Source organism: Bipolaris maydis, assembly GCF_028858645.1.
Source record: "Bipolaris maydis strain C4 unplaced genomic scaffold PSV08scaffold_1, whole genome shotgun sequence".
In the NCBI taxonomy this organism is placed as follows: Eukaryota; Fungi; Ascomycota; class Dothideomycetes; order Pleosporales; family Pleosporaceae; genus Bipolaris; species Bipolaris maydis.
Window position 1 is genome coordinate 3,550,526 of NW_027093857.1, and position 21,374 is coordinate 3,571,899.

The following is a 21,374-nucleotide window of genomic DNA, read 5'->3' on the forward strand; positions in this document are numbered from 1 at the left end:
ACCTGCCTAGTAAATAGAATCCCACGGAGGAGGGGTTGGATGTTCTGGGGCTGCTTCAATGGGAGTCAAAAAGGTCCTTATCTCTTTTGGGAAAAGGGTTGAGGATCAATTAATGGAGCTCGTTATCGTGAGCGGATTGTACCTCTCGTAAGTAAGTGGGTAACAAGTAATCCAGATTTACTTTTTATGCAGGATAACGCTAGGCCACACTCAGCTCGAGATACAAAACGTGCGCTACAAGAGGGAGGCGTAGAGGTAATACAGTGGCCAGCTTGGTCACCAGATTTAAACCCAATTGAGTCAGTATGGGCGAGGATGGAAGATTGGATAGAAGAGTATTATCCAGATTTATCAGATAATCCTTGCAACTACAATCAGCTTCGGAGGATTGTAATAGACGCCTGGGAAGCTATTACTCCAGAGCATCTACAGTCCATAGTAAATACTATGAGGCACCGATGTGAGGCTGTAATTGCTGCTCAAGGTGGTGATACACCGTATTAAAACCAAATCAATTACTTAATTAGGCTTAGCTCCATCCCCTCCGAAGCCCCACTATGAATACTTTCGTTCCACCGGGTACCTGCATAAAGTTTCGGACCAAACCCCGCATCTCATACCGTGCAGTTCCGCTTCCACTTCTACCGTGATAAAAAAGAGGTTTGTAGTAGCTCCTCTTATGGATGATCGCAAGATTAGAGATATTTTAATATCTGGCAGATACATCTACGGTCGAAAAGATAGAAAAGGCTTTTGCCCAGTGTATAGCCTTCGCAAAGTGATGCGCATAACTTTTTGGTTATGCTACGGCTTGATCTTTAGATTTGTGACTTTAACTCGAGTTTAAGTCAGGCATACTACTGATACAAGTACGGCGAGCACGTCGTGGCAGAGTTTAAATTACGATGGGCTAGGGGCAGGTTCCTGCGGGCATCCCGCGGAATGTGCGTGTTCTAATTCACGTTTTACGGTGAGCTATACTTTTTTAAACAGGCCGTAAGATATATCACCACTAGTAGAAACTAGCGGCGCCACTAACGACGTAATCGCACTTGACACTAGGGACCCCCTCTTATTCTACAAGTATAACAGGAACGTGTTTCGAACGTGTTGCTAAAATAATAACACGAAAATTTGCGGCGCTAGTCGCATATAGATAACGTACATCATATCAAGCCTAGTGTGCCGCCCATGGTACGGCGCTAAAATGTCATGGTAAGCTAACATGCCGCCACCACCCGATAGGTCCTCAAGTTCGTGCCCTGGCCAATTTAACCTCAAGTATCATGTTGGTAGATCCGGACTCTGTAAATGTTTTTTAAGCAGGTTGGTGTGTACACTACTACAAAAGTCTCACCGAATATGCAAAGTGCAACACGTAATCCTGGACTCCGCGGCATTGTGGTAAAAAGCGCCCAAAATCTCACTGTTCCTGTTAATCTTGCCGACATTTTTCCATAAAAAGGATCTGATGGGGTTTCAGTGCAGTTTGAAGATGAAAGATGGCGCCATAAACATAACCCAATACTCAGTCCTGCATTACGTAGGCGATATGACCATATGTGTATACCTTGTATACGTTAAGCTGTACGTCAACCTACCTACACAGAATATCAGTCAGCAAAATAGATTTGATTCGCTACCGAGAGGCTTATGCTAAGCATGCCAAGGTCTAGACCAAGCACTCTAGCGTCCGAATCAAGCATTCTAGTGTCCGTGTTAACCGCTGACAGGGTCTATATTCACTGCTCCGGGGTCTGTGTCAAGCTATTTCCAAGACAAAGCCTGCGAACTCATGGTCACTTCCGAAGGTAGTGCCAATAATCAAGTCTGGCCGTAACTGCGCTTACTTCTAGCGTTATGCATAGTGGTCTTGCAATGCTCAGATAGTAAGCTGATTTTCTTACTTGATGAGGAATGGTATAATATTGTGGAATAGCTCAGGCACGCGAAGTCACAAAGGGAAGACTAACCCATAAGGGAGGCAGATTTGTCACAGGTATCAGGGAAAATTTTCTAATAGGTGATATAGTTCTAGCTCAGAGAAAACTCTCTTCACATTCAGATCGAACAAAAGAGTCGAACCACTTAGATAGTTCGTAAAGATTATACTATAGGACATAACATAATATGCACTCTGGATACTCATAAAGAGTGGCTTGCAGTGAAGAGACAGCAGTGACATGTTTTAGAACACTACAGCAACTCTGAAACACGAGAGAGCCTACCGACTCCTGAGGCTTCTCGTAAGGCTGACCGTGCTATCATCGTAACTTCGGCAGTCTCATACTGTAATTAGATTAGTGCAAGGGAAGTTCTTCCCTGTTAGACATGACTAGCCTGTTCGCGTATGTGTTCCAATCTTGAGGCTGAATTCGAACTGCTACCTGCATTTTTCAAGACTTACTATGTGCAAAGTGAGTTGTAAAGTGCTTCTTGCATTACCAGTACTCTCGCTTCAATACATTCGCAGGTTGCTGCGTCCACAATGTGTCTATATACTAAATCTGTAATCCAGGTACATAAGCACATCCTCTTCTTTCGTTGTTAGCGCGAATAAGTGCCTGTTCGGTATGGAAAATCTACGGAGTACCAGAGGGCGTTGGTTGAAACGCAGTAGACGGGAGACACTAGGCCTATTGGGACTTTTGACAACTTGAAGCGGGTGAGAGCGGCGGTTCTCTACGGAGCATCAACGAGCGTTAGTTGAATTCCACGCACCGAAGACACTAGACCTATTAGAACCTGTCACAATGCAAAAAGGACGAATTTGACGGATTAATGCAGGAGCTTTTTTAATCTCATACCTCTTCAGATGTGTATAAGTAGCTGGCTTCTCGTCAGTGTTGAAGAAGCATCCTCATTCACTTCAGTCTCAGCATCTCTTCACAGTACAATCCTTCACAGTACAATCGTCACTCCCTTCTTACTTGAAACCTGGTCGTTTCTACCAAACTAGCCAACATGCAGTTCACCACAATCAACCTTCTCCTCTGTGCCGCTCTCACTGTCTCGGCCGCCCCAGGCCCAGATCTCCTCTCCAAGCGTACCTGTGGTACCTTGACTGGCACCGAGCTCAAGGTCTGCCAGGACGCCTGCAAAGTCACTTGCGTAAGAAGATTGTTTAAGTATTAAAAAAAGCCTTACTAACTAGAGTTACTTATAGGATGCTATAAAAAGTGTTGTAGCAAAAGAACTCTGCAAGGATGCTTGTGATCTCCCTCCACTTGCCCGTCGCGAAGCTCTCACTATCTCGGCCACCCCAAGCCCAGATCTCCTCTCCAAGCGTACTTGCGGTACCTTGACTGGCACCGAGCTCACGGTCTGCCAGGACGCCTGCAAAGTCACTTGCGTAAGAAGATTATTTAAGTATTTAAAAAAAAGCCTTACTAACTAGAGTTACTTATAGGATGCTGTAACCGGTCTTATCGCAAAAAAGCTCTGCAAGTCTGCTTGTGATGCCCCTCCACTTGCTCGTCGCGAAGCCGAGGCCATCGAGGAGCGCAGCGTTGGAAAGGAGGTTTGCGATGCTGCTGTACGTTGTACTCACCTAATCTTGAGTTATTAGTTTTACTAACGCGAATATCTAGTGTGATGTTACCTGCAACTCTACTGTCCTCGCCCTTGACCAGCTGGAATGCGTCAAGGTCTGCGTAAGTCATATTTACATATGCGGGAAGCGAAGTACGTACTAACTCGTCTTACAGAAGGCCAAGTGCTAGACAGACACTTTGGGATATTGGCTGTAGGTCTGGAAATGGCAATGTCAATTTGGGCCTCAACTACCTTGATCAGAATACTTGTACACAGTAGACAGACGTAGTTCAACAGACTCTTCAGCTCCTATCATAGTCTTATATATTTCTTTTTCCCTCGATGAAACACAGTTCTCGACTAGGTCACAACCACGGTCCAGCATATATTTGATGCTGCTTCCTCGCCACCTTCTCATACCAACCTAAGTTCAATATCATCAGATTATAGCAAGTGCTGGTTAAAGTACCTAAGTACGAATTAAGGTAACTAGAAAAGGTCGCAAAGGATCTAATTTCCGCGACCTAGGGCTCCCAGAAGTCTGGAAAGCGCTGCTGAACGTGCGAAAAGCGTGGCTATCTTTTATGTATTAGTAAGACGTGGAATGCCACGCTACCCGGTACTTCCGCGCTCTGCACTGAGAAAAGAAGATTGCTCTGGGATGTTACAATGCTAAAATGTCGCCAAAATAGAGTACTTACATTCATCTTCAGGCCACGAGTTGACTTTTCTTTCATTTCTAGCACTGAATAGCCACTCTGCTAAAGTTATTTAACGTTCGCAGTCGATATAGAAGCATTACTATCTATCTGTTACAGCTTATCACTTTACAGTGCGCCCTATGATTTTACCGTAAATACAAAGATAACTAATGATGATTATTCTTTTTTAGTCAACTGATGGATATTTTATCACATATTTAGATTATCATTGGATGCATATAACCTATTAACGCTGCAGTAGTAATAGTTAGAAGGGCGGCTGATTAATAGAACAAGCGAGGGCGTCCCTGCGGCGTCTTGCGGCGTCCTGCGGCGTCTTGCGGCGTCCTGCGGCGTCTCTAGTGTGCATGACTCCATCTCATTGGCATCAGCTCGAACCATGTTTCTTTTCGAATGATCGCGCAAACATGCGCCGAACGCTGAGAAGATCTTGCGATGCATGCGCAAGATGGAAGCTTAGCTGCGATCTCCGCACACCAAAATGTTCACGATGCATACGTAAAGAGAAATATGCGCCGTTGCGTGTATGTGAACGAGCCGCTGTCGTTACCTTGGACGGAACAGAATGCTGTTCCTAACAGTACAAATTATGGCTCTGATACTCCCATGAGAAATACACAGCTTGTTCATTCGCATTCTTCATTGCCAAAACCCACTATCGACAGGCCTCTGGACCACTTCGGCCCGTTACCACGGACCAGGCTACCACGAGCTCGTGTGCTGGAGCTTATCCATCATTGGGTGTGGTTTGCAGATCCTTGAATTACTTCTGTAAGCCCATGCGATACACTACGCCCCGGAAAAACGCAATGCAGTACTTTCGGGTCATCTGGCTCGTGCAGACACCAAGCTGCTAAATATACAGCAATACAGCTGACACAGTATAGTCCTGTCCAATATAGCCTTCCAGTACTATCCTTTAGATCTCGAAACATGGTCGAATCCGTTCGTTGTTTCATGGTGGCCACTCGCTCTCAACGACCCCGCCTTATTTCACGTATCTCTTCAGACGGCATCCTTGGACCTAGACCTGAAAGCACAGAATGGGGTTGAAAACTCCGAACTGTTGATGGCCGACTCAATCGCATTAGTGCGACGACGTGTTGAAGATCAGTCCCTGGCATGTAGAGACGAGACTATAGATTCCGTAGTCACGTTGGCTGCCATTGAGGTAATAATCAACATTCATGTATGACCATGCTGCAGAAGATGAGCTAATGTCCGGTTTACAGTTCGGCAAAGGCAACACTACTGTCAGTAGTATGCACATTGAGGGTGTCAAGAAGATGGTTCAGATACGAGGAGGCATACATGCGTTAAAACTCACAAGCCCCCTCACAGCACGCATGGTAGCTTGGTAACGTACTCGCTTTTTATCCAAGGCACACGCATACCACTAACAATTACAATTAGGGTTTCCATAGTACTCATGCAAGAGCCCCAATTTGATGTCCAGAATGACGAAACATGTGGAGATGCAATAGCTCCGATTCAAGAGTGGATTCAACTAGGTGAGAGCCATGAACAAAAGTTCCCGCAAGCATTATCAGACCTCGAATTAGAATCCACGATAGTAAGGGACGTCATCATGCGGCTCCACAATATCTTCGACATGTCTCGGGGCCAGGTTCTATCGACCACTGATCTACATGATCTATTCTATAGTGTACGAGACGTCAAGACTTAATATGCGGGCCTTTCGGTTGTAGTCTGGATAGGCGGGCTAGATGCTTAGGCTGCGGTGACGATCGGATAGGTGTAATATGGAGCCTCCGTAAATGCAAAAATAGCTTAGAAACAATAGGACTCTCTGAGCGCAGCCTTCCACCGCCTTAGCAGGCTAGCTAACTCAAACAAAGGCCTCTCGCCTAGAGCAGTACGACAGCTCTACCTAGCCTGCGTCACCAGCGTAGCTGACTACGGCTGCCAAATCTTCTGGAGAGAGCAGCAGACAACGCTTAACCAAAGGCAGAAGCTGCAGAATCAAGCCTGTAGGAAGATCCTAGGCTCCTTTAGAACCTCGCCTGCTATACCTAGCGAGGTAGAAGCAGCTCTCTACCCTCCTAGGATTAGGCTAAATAACGCCCTACGACAATACGCCTTTAGAGCAAGAAAGCTAGCTCCTAGCCACCCTCTTAATATCGCTATCAATAGCAATCAAGGCAAGCAGCTAGAGCGTATTACTAGATCTATCTCAACAGCTCTATCAGAAGATAGCGAGAAGATTCAGCACTACGCCTCTATGCCCTGGAGCGCTACTACGCCCTATAGGATTAATATATCTAAGAAATCAAAGGAAAGCGAAGCAGAGCACCACAAGGAACTACTAGAAGACGAGCATCTTCTTTCTATCTACTCAGACGCCTCAGCTACAAGCAAAGGCAAAGGAGTAGGAGTAGGAGTAGCCCTCTACAAAGGAGCTAGCCTTATAGCTCAAGAAAAGGCTAATATAGGATACAACCAGCTAGTCTACAACGGAGAACTAGAAGGTATTACCCTAGGCCTAGAAAAGGCTGTTGACCTAGCAGACGACTACCTTGAAGTTAGAATATATGCAGATAACCAGGCTGCAATACTCAGACTAAAGACTGCTTCTGACTACCCAGGGCAAGAGTGGCAACTCAGATGCACTATAGCAGCAGAAAAGCTACAAGAAAAAGGCATATTACCTACCATACAGTGGGTACCAGGACACCAGGGCGTTATAGGAAACGAGAGAGCAGACGCGCTAGCAAAGGAGGCGACAAAGCTAGATCCTAGCTCTAGCAGGACGAGCCTAGCTGTAATAGGCACACGAATAAAGCAGCTAGGCGAGCGAGAGTGGCTTAGCTATCTAGGACAATACGGGAGAAAAGCTATTACTCTAAATCCTACTACTTACGCCGCAAGGTACAAGTGGAAGACTAGAAAGCAGATTGCTACTCCTCCTACTAGTAGAGAAGCCTCTAGCGCCTTCTATCAGCTTAAGTTAGGTCACTGCTATCTACGAGACTTCCTATTCAAGCGAGGAAAAGTAGACTCTAAAGCTTGCCCCTGCAACTATAGAGCTACCCAAGACCCTGCACATATCCTCCTTAGCTGCACGCTATACAAGGAGGCTAGGAAGAAGATGCAAGAAACTACAAAGGATCCCCTATCGCTAGCTTTCTTACTAGATACTACAATAGGCGTACAGGCTACTATTACCTTTATTAAGGAAACTAGGGCTGCAACGCAGGCCTGGTATAAAGGAAACCTCGATAACTAGGACAACACCTACACTAGGTGCCTTCGCCCTACACCCAGCCTACCTCTCCTATCACCCGCAAGACCTCCTACTACCCTCCTCCACACTAGGCTACGAGCCTCACCTCGATTTAGATAGCCCCCTCCCCCACCTACACCAAATTGATAGCACTACGTAGTTACCTGTAGGCCTAGCCTGCACGTCTTATATAGCCTACCAGCTGAGACAGGACGTTAATTAATAATAATAATAATAATAATAGGACTCTCTGATCGAATGTGAGTATTAAAGTAGCCAAGACCTAATGCATGCCGATTTACCAGGGGCTTCTTGATTGTTACCAATATTAGGCGATTGTTGCGTGACAAGTACTGCACACAGAGCGCGTGTAGTATCAGGCTTAGATGGTCACAATTGCAGATGGTTAGCTCCCATCCTTGATGGTCTAGGGTGAAGCCAGACCTGGCTCAACCTCGAACCGATGTTGGTGGCATACCCTACCGATGCCACCTTTGATTTACTTAAGGTAACCTTTGATTGGTTGAACCCTTGGATACGGTATTCAACGCGTCCATATGTCTTACAATGTTAATGCCTGCATGGCGCTTGCTAGTGGGCGTACGTGGAAGACTCAGGAGGGGGCACGGGCTGTCAAGGCTAAACGAGCTTGGACCAGTCAGACTCGACAAGCTTGCACAAGCCCCGCACAATGTTACTAGCGACCCAGAGAACCTACTTACAGAACCTGGACAGACGTCAATTCGCCGGACGCATAGAAGCCATGCTACCATTCGATCTTAAGAAAAGTGCTAAAACACATGAAGCTCAGGAAAAATCGGGTTATAATAAATTACAATGGGACAGGTTCTACGTATAGCAGAATACTCTTATTTAAACGGAGCGAACGATGATCTGAACTGGTAGAACATAACTAAGGCCGAGATTAATGCACTAGTAAAGGCCAACCCAGAGGTTAGCTGGCCTTTAGTGCCAGGCAATGAATTGGCTGCGATCTACACTCGTGTTAATGCTCAACTACAAGCTGAGCATATTCCCGAAGTGCAATACGACGTTTTTAGTTGGCGCATGGTGCGCGCAATCCAGTACCGAACAAGTGGTGGGTGTCGTGGCATGCCTCAATATTCAACAGTGACTAACAGGCTACATACAGCTAGTGGAAAGAGCGGGGCGAAGACCACTAATACGGCAGCCGCTGGCCTCGACAAGGATGCCGGGCAGGAGTGACACACATTGAGCCATCGACGGGTACGGCTGGGCTGTTCACATCCCGCCACAAGCCAGGGATGCTGATCTTTCAATGTGTCCTTCACTAGTAAGCAATGCTCAAAGATCGTATTTGCTACTCTCTACCTTGTTGTATTTCTGCATCATATGTGTGGTGATATCCTTGTATTGGTCCATGTTGAAGGTCACATGACATCTGCCTGAGGGGATAAGGACACCTCTTGCGTATCGCCGTATTACATCGTCCTCTAGGTCCAACACCAAACTTCTGATCTCTGGAGATTCATTTATTTTAACGGCCGACTGCATCTTTCCTGTGACTTTAGACGTCTAACTAGGACTCTTGGTGGTGTTTTTAGGCGTGGTGAAGGACGTGGCAGAAGCGAACTTTATGACGTCGTAACATGGCATGGCGGTGATTAGCTGTCCAAATTCGACAATTGTAAACTAAATATATATATAAGCAAGACTATGGAAACATAGGCAAAGCCACATACACAGTTCAAAGACTGCGTGGACAGTAGTTATAAGTACATTCTAAAAATGTATAGCGTGTATTGACAAGGCACTTAGTAGCGCCTGGTGGCAGGTCACACTACAAAACATAGCTGCATAGGAACCTAGTGGATGGCATTATAACACTGAAGAATACCGGAGCTTGGAGAACACATTGCAGGCCGTGGGGCATAAGGGCAAGCTAGCATATACGACAGCTGAACGCTAGGGGGAGACTGAAGGTATTACGGTCGCAAAGCATGAGGCAACCGTGCCACCCACGAGCCTTGAAACAACGCTACACATATAAGGCTTTAAGTACCGCGCATACATAGGAAGACAATTCAAGGAACACAAATATAGGCAAACACGTTACTTCTAGAGACAAAATGTGCATAGTCATAGATAGAAGCCAGATGCGGTAGGCCTCTAGGGACAGATAGCTCTTTCAAGAGTAAAGTGGGGCGGCGCGGATCAAGGTCTGCACCACGTCAGCTGTCTACTAAGCCTGTCAACCAGGCATAGCTGCGATTCGTGGCTGAAACCGTGTAGGAATCAACCAACCAACCAACCTAATCAAATCAACATCTCATCAGACTGATGTGATCCGCAGGTAAACGTATAATACATTAGCCGTTAATGATAGCAGATTTAGTTAGGGAGTGTAAGGGGCTACGCTCAGGGATCTATCGCACAGGCATACTAATGATTGTATTCGATGGAGAAGAGAATTATAGACTGCTAAGGGTCTGAAGGTTAATTAGTAGCGGCTCGAGTTAACCTTCGGCCAAAGTTTAGGGGTTCAGCCTAAGCGTCTTTCAGACCCGTACCATGCGCTTATGCATGTGACTAAGATATCATCGAGGGCTTACTAACTGGGCTTCATGCCATCACAGGGAGCTCTGCTTATTTTCCTTCAACACTATTGTGCAGTTAGTAAAACGCTAGCTAGTTGCCCTGTGTACAGCATAGTAACTTACGCAAACAACCTTTGCAAGAATGGTTAGCTTGTAATCATAGTAAAATATAATACAACGTTAACTTACAATGCCAACAGCTCCTTCCCAGTCGCATCCCCTAGCCTGAGTGTCCGCGAGGATACAACCATTGCGTCCACGAGGAAAGGCGTTGGGGTATGGGTTTTCACCTCGAGTCCCAGCTTGAACACCCTACAGGATTGTCAGCGTCTTATTCTTGTGACACATTTGTGCTTTTGGCGTACGCAGAAATAATATGCGTTTGGGTTTGACGCGCACGCCTGGCTGTTATAATCAGCTGGCTTAGACCATCCGTCGTTGGTGTACCACGTGTAGTAGGCCGACGCCGCTGGCAAAAGACTTAGAAAAATTAGCTTCATGTTTGACGATAAGGTAGATTGATCTTTTGTGCGAAGATGGAGGATAGACCTGTGTTGCGAGTAGGACTTACTTGTAGTTACTTGGGTACTTATAGATAACTAGATTCCTACTTTTTCTTAGGAGCCGGGACTCCTAGATTACTAGCCGAAGTCGGCCCTATTTAGCTCGCTTTTTCTAGCGGTGTGACGAACGATTCTAATACCTTACTGTTTCTAGCGGTGTGACGAACGATTCTAATACCTTACTGTTTACATAGGGGTTGGGTTCTCTATATATATAGCGACTATTCCCAATTTAGTCTAGCTATTACCTATTTAGGGAATTCAACCATAACCCGACCCCACCTATCCACCTTAGCGCTTAGTATAGCACTGAGACAGGTGAGTCTGAAATTGCTGACTATGTGTGGGTTGTCTAGTGACTAGGTGGGATGGTAGGTATTTGGGCGAACAATCTACTTCTATATAAACGATAGAATAACTAAGCCTTAATCTAGGTTGGAGATAGAGTTATAAGAGTTAACTAATTACAACGAGCGTATGAAGGGAATTCTCTAGAATTATATACTTGTTGCATGTCTATGTGCTATCGCATCTAGAGACTGTTATCCCTAATAGTTACTCTAACTGTCAAAACATCACCTTTTCTTTCACTATTCCGGCTACCTTTGGGTAGCCTAACCCACTCTAGCCCCTATTAGTTGGCTCTTTCCCTCTCTTACGTATATAAGCAGTAGGAACACTACTAAGGCTCGGTAGCTATTCGTCTACGTGAATCGAGACTGTTTACCCTAATATCACTCTTGCTACTCTGTACCTGCGTCTAATTACACTTAACCGTCTCACACTAACCTGCGAGGGCTGGCATCACATTAGGAGTTGGCTATTACCCTTAGGACCTGCTATCACTGATGGCGCCGTCTAAGTATGATGACACGTGATCCTCGGGCGCCCTGCGCTAATCACTTCTTTGTTCCCTTTATGTTAGTTAACTTCTAACCCCTACTTTCTATATCCTTTAAAGGTCTAATATCGCACGGTTAGATGCAGGTGTTGTAGAAGGGATTTTTAGAGAGAGTGTATATTGTATTATTTGTAGCCTCCTAGCTAAGCTTATATAAAGCTTATCGCACGGCATTATTAGTAAAAAAGTTCCCGACAGCGCTTACCCTGCGACATCTAACCTATTTGTTCATAATAGTTAACTAGCGGTGGAGTGACACTAACTGGAAAGAAAACTCTAATTAACTATAGGCTAGAGAAGGACCGTGTTAAGAGTATATCTCGAGTGGAAGTAATATAAGACTTCTTTTGTTAAGCTTCTTATTAGTCAATTTTCGCAGATAGAGCGGCAAGGTGCAATATTAGACAGTAAAGTTCAAGTAGAATAACTCTCTATATTATACTTATACTTAAAATTAAGTGAAAAATTAATAAGCTATAAGTGTAACGACTAAGCTACCATCACGACTGATATCCAAATCAGGTCCGAACTAGTTCCCCTTAAGGTTAGCGGGAACTAATAGGATATAAAACCCACCTGTCTATAATAGCTTATTCCGTAGTTTTTCGATATCCTTTCGTACATGGCCTATATGTGTCTTTTTAAATTAGGGCTTATTTATTGTCCTACGCACTCCTATATGCCTCTGAGTGATACTAGTACCAATACGAATCCAAGTAGTCTTGCCTGCGCCGTTACAGCATCTGCACGTGTTCTGTCCTTTACTCTACTCTTCTACCTTCCATCTTATAGTATACACCCACTCGTCTAAGAACATCTATAGCTAAAGAGCCTTAAACCACACTATAATAACAACGGCACTTACAAGGCTAAGCGCGCTAAATCAGCAAGACGCATACTAGACCAAAGATTAGTAAATGGCTGTAGTTTAATTCGCTGTAATCGTAACTTATATAGAATTAAGGATCGTAGATACTATATCGAACACAAATAATTTAGGGCTATAGAGGTGCGCAAAGTAATCCCCGTACTATCTATATACCTACTCGAAGTGAAACTTATATAGAAATAAAGGAGCGTAGAAGTTAATTCGCGTTGGTCTTAGCTCGCAAATTCTGATGCCCTTGCTATTCAAGGTCTAGCAATGATGCCTACCCTTTTGGTACACATGGCCGATAACGCAGCTCAGTTACGATCTTCACGAATGGTTCTGAAGAGGTGGTGAAACAAATCCAAGCAATATGTCCGAGAACACCGTCCGGGGTGGATAGGTGTTGCATTTATAGCTTAGTGAACGTCGAGCGAGGTGTCAAGGTCGCTTTCACCAACGGAAACACGAAAGAATTCCGCTTCCTGGTCCACAATCCTTTGACGTATTCTGGAGGATTATTTGCAACCCAACTTGGCTTGGCTTTGTCGGAGATAGGAGATGTCAAGGCCGATGCACCAGCGTTTCAGACGTCCGAGCGAGGAGTGTTTACAGCGGGCGATTACATCTCACCTTACAAGGGAATCCCGCATACCATTATAACAGGGAACTTTCCTGCTATCGCGGCGGCAACACAGCTTCAGGCCGAGAAACATAGACATTTTTCGATGGTGTGATAGATTGAACACATCATAAACTATGTCAGGGACTGGAGGCGGGTATATAGAAATATAAGAGATCTTCTTTTTACCACGGTACCTTACGCGAGATGCAAGGCACTTATAATACGTGATCGAATGAGAAGCCTCTCATAGCACGTTGTCAATGGTGGCGCAGGCTCTAGTAAGAGTTCCTTGTCGTCTAGTATGACTACTCCAGATAACAATGTTGATAGGGAACTCTACCACAAGAACAACAGTTGGATAAGAAATGCGACCTACGGAAGCAAGAAGGTATCATCTTGTATGCTGAGTTCAGCCCGTTCGATTCAGAAAATCTCTCATTGCATGTCTTAAGTGACCAAATTCTGAACGAGATGAATTAGTGGAATATCAGGCCCGTATGAGAGGTGAGACTTCTCTATAGGCGCTCGCTACAAATCTCCTCGAAAGGCCGAATCAGGGCAGCGGTCTACGCTTTGTCAGCCGCTGCTAAAAGGAGATAAAAATAGTGCATTTTCGGTCAGCGCTGACACACAGTAAGATTGGCCCCATTCGCATGCGGTCCGTGGTTTGTCTTCGAAGTCCACGAAGCAAGTGTGGCTTCAGGCCCTCCACGCTAGCACAGGCGCAGCTCCTGATGGGATTGCGCTTGTCCGGTTTGGGATAACATTGTGATTCTCGATATGGGCTGAGCCAACGAAAGTGCAATCTTACTAGTGGAGTTAAGTAATGTCTGAGGACCAACCACGTTAAGCTGCCGATTATAGTAACAGACACCACAGTCTATCAAGGGCCAAAGCTTATGGAACATATATAGAATACAGCCAGTCGAGCTATTTGAATAGAAAGCCGTATGCTCGTTGAGAGCATAATATCGACTTCTATCTTCTTCGTTGCTCTATATCTCCTCCCCCAAAGTCTAATCTGCCTCTCAATCATACCCAAGTTACAATCCGCATATTCCACAACTCGACCACAATGTGTTCTAGATCATTTTCACCCGCAACGGAAATTCCTAGCCTCCAAGGCAAAGTGATCATCGTGACCGGAGGCAACAACGGTCTAGGCAAACAAGCCATCCTCGAATATGCACGCCACGGTCCTGCCGAAATATGGATGGCGTCCCGAAACCTCGACAAAGCAAATGAAGCGATCCGAGAAATCCACGCCCAAGTGGGCGGAAGCATTCTGCCCGTCATCAAGCCCCTTCAACTAGACCTCAACTCCCTAGACTCTGTCCAACAAGCAGCACGTCGATTCTTATCTGAGGCGCGACGTCTCGACATCCTGATGCTCAACGCTGGGATAATGGCATGCCCACCTGCTGTCACAAAAGACGGCTACGAAGTCCAGTTCGGTACAAACCATCTCGGCCACGCTCTATTCGCGAAGCTGCTCCTTCCAATTCTGAAAAGTACCGCAGCCAGTGACCCTTTTGCCGACGTCCGCGTCGTCGTTGTATCTTCTGGAGCTCATTCAGGTGCTCCCAAAGCAGGCGTCGTCTTTGAATCCCTCAAGACGCCTGCGGAGCAGATGGGCGGCATGGAGCGCTATGGCCAGAGTAAAACTGCCAGCATTCTCTGGACGCGCCACATGGCGCAAATGCACCGGGACATCAAGTGGGCGTCTATACACCCGGGTGTCGTGAACACGGGCTTGCAAGCAGGCGCCGATGGTGCGTCGCTGCCCGTTCGCGTGCTGTTGAAGGTCGGTAAGCCGCTTATGATGACGGTGGAGAAAGGCGCATGGAATCAGCTGTGGGCGTCAGTGTCATCGGAGGTGAAGAGCGGCGAGTACTACGAGCCTGTTGGTGTTGCAGGTAAAGCGACTGAACAAGCAAAGGACATGTGGTTGGCGGAGAAGGTGGGTCGTTGGACAGATGTTGAGCTTCAGCGATTCATGTCTTAGTTTCCATGAAATTCTAGCGTACTCCTTTATCGCTTAATTATCTTTATTACAACTATAGTTTACTATACTACCACCTTTATTCTAACTACATTTTAGTTGTTATACATAATAGAGGTTTATATATTTAATATATACCTATTCAGAGACTTTAATAGTAATACTGACTTGTTTGTTAAGGCTTAACAAGGCCTTATAAAGATCTACCTAAATCTTTTTGTAAAGTAATTCAAATATAAAGCTATTTCTTTTAGTATCTATTTCTAGTAGGTTAGAGTACAGCCTGTTATTCTTTTTTAAGATACTTAATCTAATACGCTATACAGCAAATAGAGAGAAAAAAAGTCAAGCGATTAATATAGCAGACCGCAATAGACCCCACACTTCACCCAAGCTGTAATCAGAACCTGTTGACCTACGAAGAAACACCTAGATATCAGCGAAAACCGAAAAACCGCATATATTCGAGCCGCCAGTGCAGCCCGCTCTACATCGAAGCGCGCTGATCTTCCTTCTTCGCGCACCGAACCCACTCCCACCATTACCCGTGGACCGAGCTACCCTGTTACTCGTCTGAGCGCATAAACACGCAAACCACTCTTCAACATAGCGCAAGCCAATCTCTCCGCACCGAACGAGCCCTCTACATCCTATGTCAACCCCACGTTCTTACTAGCGAACACATCGTGTCTCAATCTCTTCCTCATAGAGCTTGTACCTATAGCATATCGCATAACAGCTGATCTCACCGCACGAGAAGAGGAGTGGATCCATAGATCGTCAGCCACGAAGCCAAAACGATTGTCGAGCACAAGCAACGACGCGTCAAGCACGGCAGCAGGCACAGCAAGAGGAACATATGGCGGGCTGGTGGGGGGAGGAGGCCCTGCAACAGTGGACGAGGAGGAAGCAAGAGAAGCTGTTTTCCATCGACTAGAGAATTTGAGGTACAGGGTCGGATTGGGTGTGGTTGAACAGTACATCCGTCCCTCAAGTCATACTTGGGCCCTCATGATCACTGCTAACATTCGACACAGATTATCCTAAGACGCACCTCGACCAAAAACAACTCTCGACTGCATCAAATCTCTGTGCAAAGATCTCTAAACGCTCCTCTTTAGAAGGGAGATTAATAACCTCAAAACCAATCACCATGGCATCTACGTCCTCACGGACAATACCTTCAAGCCCCTCGGCCGCATACCGTTTGATACGAGGAAATACGATGCCACCATCCAAGCAGCACTAGTAGCACAAACAGGCAATGTAACGCTAGGACAGGACGCGAATAGCCAGGCCAGGGTTCAGCCATTCCTGTACTTCCCAGCTGGTCCGATAAGAGGATGTCTTGCAAGCTTAGTCATACAAGCGACAGTTACGGCAGAGAGTGCTGCGCTGGCCGGAGCTACGTTCCAGATCCGGACTGCGGGAGCGAAGAGCTAAGAGAATAGGGGAGGCGGTATACCATCTCTTTTTCAGCGGCATTATGCGGCGTTAACAGGTCCTATCAAGTTGATTTGCTTAAATGGCCATGGGATTACTTCCGGCGAAAAACCACCTAGGCCAAAAGGCGGCCTCTCACACTAATACGAGGTCACCCGCATAGCTATGCCATGTTACAACAACTACAGTAAAGAAGAAAAACTATCGACTCAGCACACCAATTGTAGTCAGCGCGCCCGTACTTTCTAACAGTCGTTACTTTACAATTAGGTCAACCCTAAATAAACGCTATGTTGTCTTGGCAACCTACATATATTCAGCCTGGCTTGCATAACATCCTTCAATATCCACGTACGGAAACTCCAATATAACGGATCTCCCGAATTTGAGCCTAATAACTGAAGCTGTTTTCCCTCAATTATAGGAACAAGAAGTCAAGGTAGCACATCGTAACTCAAAGCCGATTTCTTGACACATGTCTCAGCCTCACCTGCAGAGTGATAGCTTTCCCCCCACATGCATTTTTCCTGTTCGTTTTGATTTCACTGGTCTGAGCCCAAGCACTCGTCTCGGATCTCACGAAATACTCTAGTGGTCTAGTTAGCATCGCAGTATTGCACTACCAAGCTATTGCTTCCAATAAAGATAATCTTCCCCGTCGAAGACGAATGGTGGGCTTCGAAGCGGAGAATCTCGCGAGAAATCCCGCACATGAACCGAGGATTGAGAGGGATGCGAAGATCAAGGGATCCACCTTTACGAGGAAGAAGAATGTAGGTGAGAGGACTGCGTGGCCGGTTCGGGGTGTGGGAGATACCAGGTGTGACCATGACCCAGAGAAAACCAGGCAGGAGGAGTCTGCATGGTAAGAACGGGTAGTCAGATTCCATGTGCGTCGTCTAGAATTGGGCGTTCTTGTCCTGGGTAGAACGAATATACTATAAAACTACGTGGCGGTTTTCGAGAATCCATTCGAGGAAGTCAAGAGGCCATGCAATCCCGGTTCGGTTCTCGAGACAGAGGCATCTGGCTTGTAACAGCGGCAACGTTCCAGCGAGCTGTCAGTGAGATTGAGGGCATTGAAGCTTCTTTAAGGCACTACAGAAGCTGCAGTAATGGTGTGCTCGAGATAAGGACGAGAAATGAGGAGCTGAAGCTATTCACTATGGGATTAAACAACGAAGGCGAAATGCTGGATACTGTTGAGAAATATGTGTCTGGATTGGAAAGCCTAAATTTGACAGCCGACATGTGGGAAGATGATAGAACGGCCGGCGCGGATCAGTCGGGCTCAATTTATTAAAGTGTTCGAATATTCTGTTGGGGCTGTTTTCGTGGTGAGCTGCTGCCAGCAGCTTATTACCAGATACGAGAAAGTTGTTGCTCATAATATTAGCATGTCGAATTCCTCGAGGAGATCAGAGAAGACTTTGGTTCAGGATTTGTTAGTTCGGATGTCTTCGTGGCTGAATATCCTCTCTGGTCCACATTTGGTTTCGATCCGTTCGCTCCAGGTTTGAGTTACGTGGCTGGGCTGGGATGACCTGTACCGAAGTAACGGGATTTACACTACTATTCATTGACATGGCCTGGAGATTTAAGGTTCACGCTCTCCAAATCTACTTATCTGACTCCAATTGGAGCTGTCAGGTAGCTCCAACTTTCACCTCAGCGATTTGTCGTTCGCGGGGTAGATTGCTAACCGAGCAGGGGGTTTATCAACTGCTCGACGTGCCGCTTTCGGCAGCTGCATCCCCACCTCAAACATGACATCACCGCCTTAGCAACAAGCATCTCAGCGGCAGGCCTACTGCTAGCATGTTCCTTATCTCGACTTGACGGACAGTTATCGGAGACGTCGTCGCGTTGGAATCGTTTCACGCAGCCCAAGTACACCGCACAGCTAGGTAATCTAATTGGACAGACCATCCGTCGTGGTCTTGTACATGTGGAGGTTTCTCGATTCTGGCTTATTGCACGAGGCGCCCATGTCGTACCGTTGGATCGTCGCTGCAACTACTGTTTTGCAACCGGTTTTGCCTATCACACCAATAGAGGTTGAGCATCATGTTGTAATATCGCCACGGAAACGTCGTAGGCGGCAAACTGCTCCTCGAGTACAATGGCAGTATCTCTACAGACCCTGGGCGGTATTTGGAGTCGGCATGGCTGTGGGGAATTTGTTGATATAATTGCTTTCCTGGAAACAGAGAACCTGCGGAGTTTTCCAGCCTCTACATTCCAATTGTTGAAGCCTTCACAATGGCAGACACGATTAAGATACCTCTCCCAGTGGGAGCCGGCTATGGTACGTTCCCTAAGATTTCACTCAATGATGGCAGCTGAGCCTTCCAGGCGTCGTCGTTGGCATCGGCTTCTTCTTTGCCTTTCTTATGATGGGCATCTCCAGTCTCCAAAACAGATACACACGTTACTCAACACAATCATCCGAAGAGTTCAACACTGCGTCGCGCTCAGTCAAACCCGGTCTCATCGCTTCTGGTATCGTTTCGGCATGGACCTGGGCTGCCACTCTGCTCCAATCCTCTACCGTCGCATACCAATATGGTGTCGCAGGGCCGTTCTGGTACGCTGCTGGGGCTACAGTTCAGATTCTCATGTTCTCGATTCTGGCTTGCAAGGTCAAGCAGAATGCCCCAAGATGTCATACATACCTTGAAATTGTGAAAGCGAGATACGGAACGGTTGCACATCTAGTATTTATGGTCTTCGCGTTTGTGACGAACATTTTGGTGGGCAGCCAGCTCTTGTTGGGCGGAAGTGCGGTCGTTACTAGCTTGACGGGCATGCCAGTATATGCTGCTGTATTCTTGATTCCAGTTGGTGAGTAACACCTGAGAAGTCTATTCCAGAGATGTATTAATAGAGACAGGTGTCTGCGCCTACGTTATCCTCGGTGGTCTGCGAGCGACTTTTATCTGCGACTACAGCCACACCTTGATCCTCATGATCATCATCCTCTATTTCATGTTCAACGCATACGCTATCAGTCCTTTGATCGGCTCACCTAGCGAGATGTACGAGCTGCTCAAAAAAGCTGGGACTCAACGGCCTGTCAGTGGGAACCAGGACGGATCATACGTCACCTTGAAGTCGAACTTTGGTTTGATATTCGGTGTCATCCAACTATGCTCTGGATCCGGAACCGTTTTCCTCGATCAGGCCTACTGGCAGCGTGCGATCGCTTCCAAGCCCTCTACTGCCGTACGGGCGTATCTGCTAGGAGGGATTGCCTGGTTCGCTATCCCATTTGGCTTTTCGACAACGCTTGGTCTTGCGGCTGTGGCGCTCACCGATAACCCACGCTTTCCCACTTACCCAGAGGTACCTACCTCTGGCCAAATCTCGTCCGGTCTAGCAGCGGCCTTCGCTGCGGAGACATTGATGGGACAGGGAGGTGCTGTTGCACTGCTGGTGGTTCTATTCATGGCCGTCACGTCATGCGCGTCTGCAGAACTCATCGCCGTCTCTTCGTTGCTTACATTTGACGTTTACAAGGAATACGTTTCGCCCAAAGCTTCACCAAAACAGTTAGTCTTCGTTTCGCACATCATGATTTGCGTTTTCGGGTTGATCATGTCTGTGTTCGCCTGCATCTGGAATGCGGCATCGATCGATCTTGGATGGCTTTTCCTGTACGTTTTCCCCTATCCCATGGCTATTATATCAATCTTTAGTAACATGTTGAAGCGTTATGGGTCTGCTAATCGGCGGCGCTGTGTTTCCAACCGCCTTCGCCATAACATGGAGGAAACAAAGCAAAGTTGCCGCTATATCTGGTTGTCTCTCTGGTCTTGCCGCAGGTCTCACTGCATGGCTAGCGACCGCAAAGAGCTATTACGGCGAAATCACCGTAGAGACTACTGGTATGTCATATCCAACCCTCGCAGGCAATCTGGCAGCTATCATGACCGGACTCATTGTAACAACCACAATCACTTTGATCAAACCGGACAGTTTCGACTGGGAGACTACTCGTGCCATCAACGCCGTCGTTACCGATGGCATAGACAACGCTGCATTGCCTACAGGTGCTTCCACACCTGAACTCTCCGATACTGGCGAAAAGAAGATTGCAGCCGATGCCACCACACAACCCGAAGCAGCCGCAAAAGCAGAGCTTCCACATCATTTGGCTCCCCCACTGGAGGAGGAAGACGACCCCTCCACACTCCGTCGCGCTTTCAAGCTCGCCTGCATCTCCGCGTTTCTGTTAACCTTCATCTTGGACTTCCTTCTCCCCATGCCTATGTTCTTCTCGCATTACATCTTTTCTCAGGGCTTCTTCACTGCATGGGTGGTGGTAAGCTTCATTTGGGTATTTGCCAGTAGTGCTATTAGTTGTCTGTTGCCAATCTGGGAGACCCGAAGGAGTTTTGCGAAACTATTTAGGAAGATTGGTGAAGATTTGAGGAAGAAAAGTTGAACTGTGAACTACAGACTTCAATGAACGCTTTTCTATATTTAGTTTATGTGAATAGAAATAACATCCAGAGAAAAGGTCAAAAGTATGCATAGATTCGTGTCTTGACATGAGACTGAACGCAGATGTCGCATTTGTCATAAAAAGCTATAGATTGAATGACATAGCGTTCAACAAGACAATGACTATAATATCTTCCGCGCTACTGAGAAAATCTACTACGTAGCCCGTAGTTGAAACATTCTCATCGAAAAATTCGCAGGCAGATCAAAGCAAGGTAGGTCACCCTTACGCCCTTTCCAAACCATGGTACTACTAGCTTATGCGTCAATGAGACTCATCGCCATATGTTCTACCACCTATCTTTCAGAAACGCAGACACCTCTATTTTATGTTCACCAAGCAACACGAATATGTCCTCAGCGGATAGAATGGGTAAGTGCAAACCC

The 21,374-nt window shown here is 46.4% G+C and overlaps 4 protein-coding genes across 4 annotated transcripts; 3 read left to right on the forward strand and 1 right to left on the reverse strand.

Annotated features, from left to right (window-relative positions):
- Nucleotides 1-2,964: 2,964 nt before the first annotated feature.
- PSV08DRAFT_346799 (uncharacterized protein) lies at nucleotides 2,965-7,503 on the forward strand (the record flags this gene model as incomplete). Its single annotated transcript, XM_066092785.1, has 9 exons — nucleotides 2,965-3,111; nucleotides 3,167-3,352; nucleotides 3,410-3,535; nucleotides 3,591-3,653; nucleotides 3,727-3,802; nucleotides 5,144-5,427; nucleotides 5,489-5,613; nucleotides 5,670-5,829; nucleotides 6,061-7,503. The coding sequence occupies 9 exons, from the start codon at nucleotides 2,965-2,967 to the stop codon at nucleotides 7,501-7,503; spliced, it is 2,610 nt and encodes an 869-aa protein (XP_065950059.1).
- A 2,527-nt stretch (nucleotides 7,504-10,030) lies between these two features.
- Nucleotides 10,031-10,637, reverse strand: PSV08DRAFT_261661 (uncharacterized protein). Its single transcript, XM_014218121.2, has 4 exons — nucleotides 10,445-10,637; nucleotides 10,269-10,391; nucleotides 10,203-10,211; nucleotides 10,031-10,144 (listed from the first exon to the last, which is right to left on the reverse strand). The coding sequence occupies exons 1-4, from the start codon at nucleotides 10,577-10,579 to the stop codon at nucleotides 10,139-10,141; spliced, it is 273 nt and encodes a 90-aa protein (XP_014073596.1). The 5' UTR covers nucleotides 10,580-10,637; the 3' UTR covers nucleotides 10,031-10,138.
- Nucleotides 10,638-13,981: 3,344 nt separating this feature from the next.
- Nucleotides 13,982-15,184, forward strand: PSV08DRAFT_261667 (uncharacterized protein). The gene has a single exon (XM_014218058.2). It carries the CDS (start codon nucleotides 14,112-14,114, stop codon nucleotides 15,039-15,041), a length of 930 nt encoding a protein of 309 aa, XP_014073533.1. The 5' UTR covers nucleotides 13,982-14,111; the 3' UTR covers nucleotides 15,042-15,184.
- Nucleotides 15,185-18,743: 3,559 nt separating this feature from the next.
- Nucleotides 18,744-20,928, forward strand: PSV08DRAFT_214809 (Sodium:solute symporter family-domain-containing protein; the record flags this gene model as incomplete). The annotated part of the gene is made up of 4 exons (XM_066092117.1): nucleotides 18,744-18,793; nucleotides 18,829-19,321; nucleotides 19,371-20,137; nucleotides 20,193-20,928. 4 exons carry the CDS (start codon nucleotides 18,744-18,746, stop codon nucleotides 20,926-20,928), a joined length of 2,046 nt encoding a protein of 681 aa, XP_065950060.1.
- Between the last annotated feature and the right edge of the window lie 446 nt (nucleotides 20,929-21,374).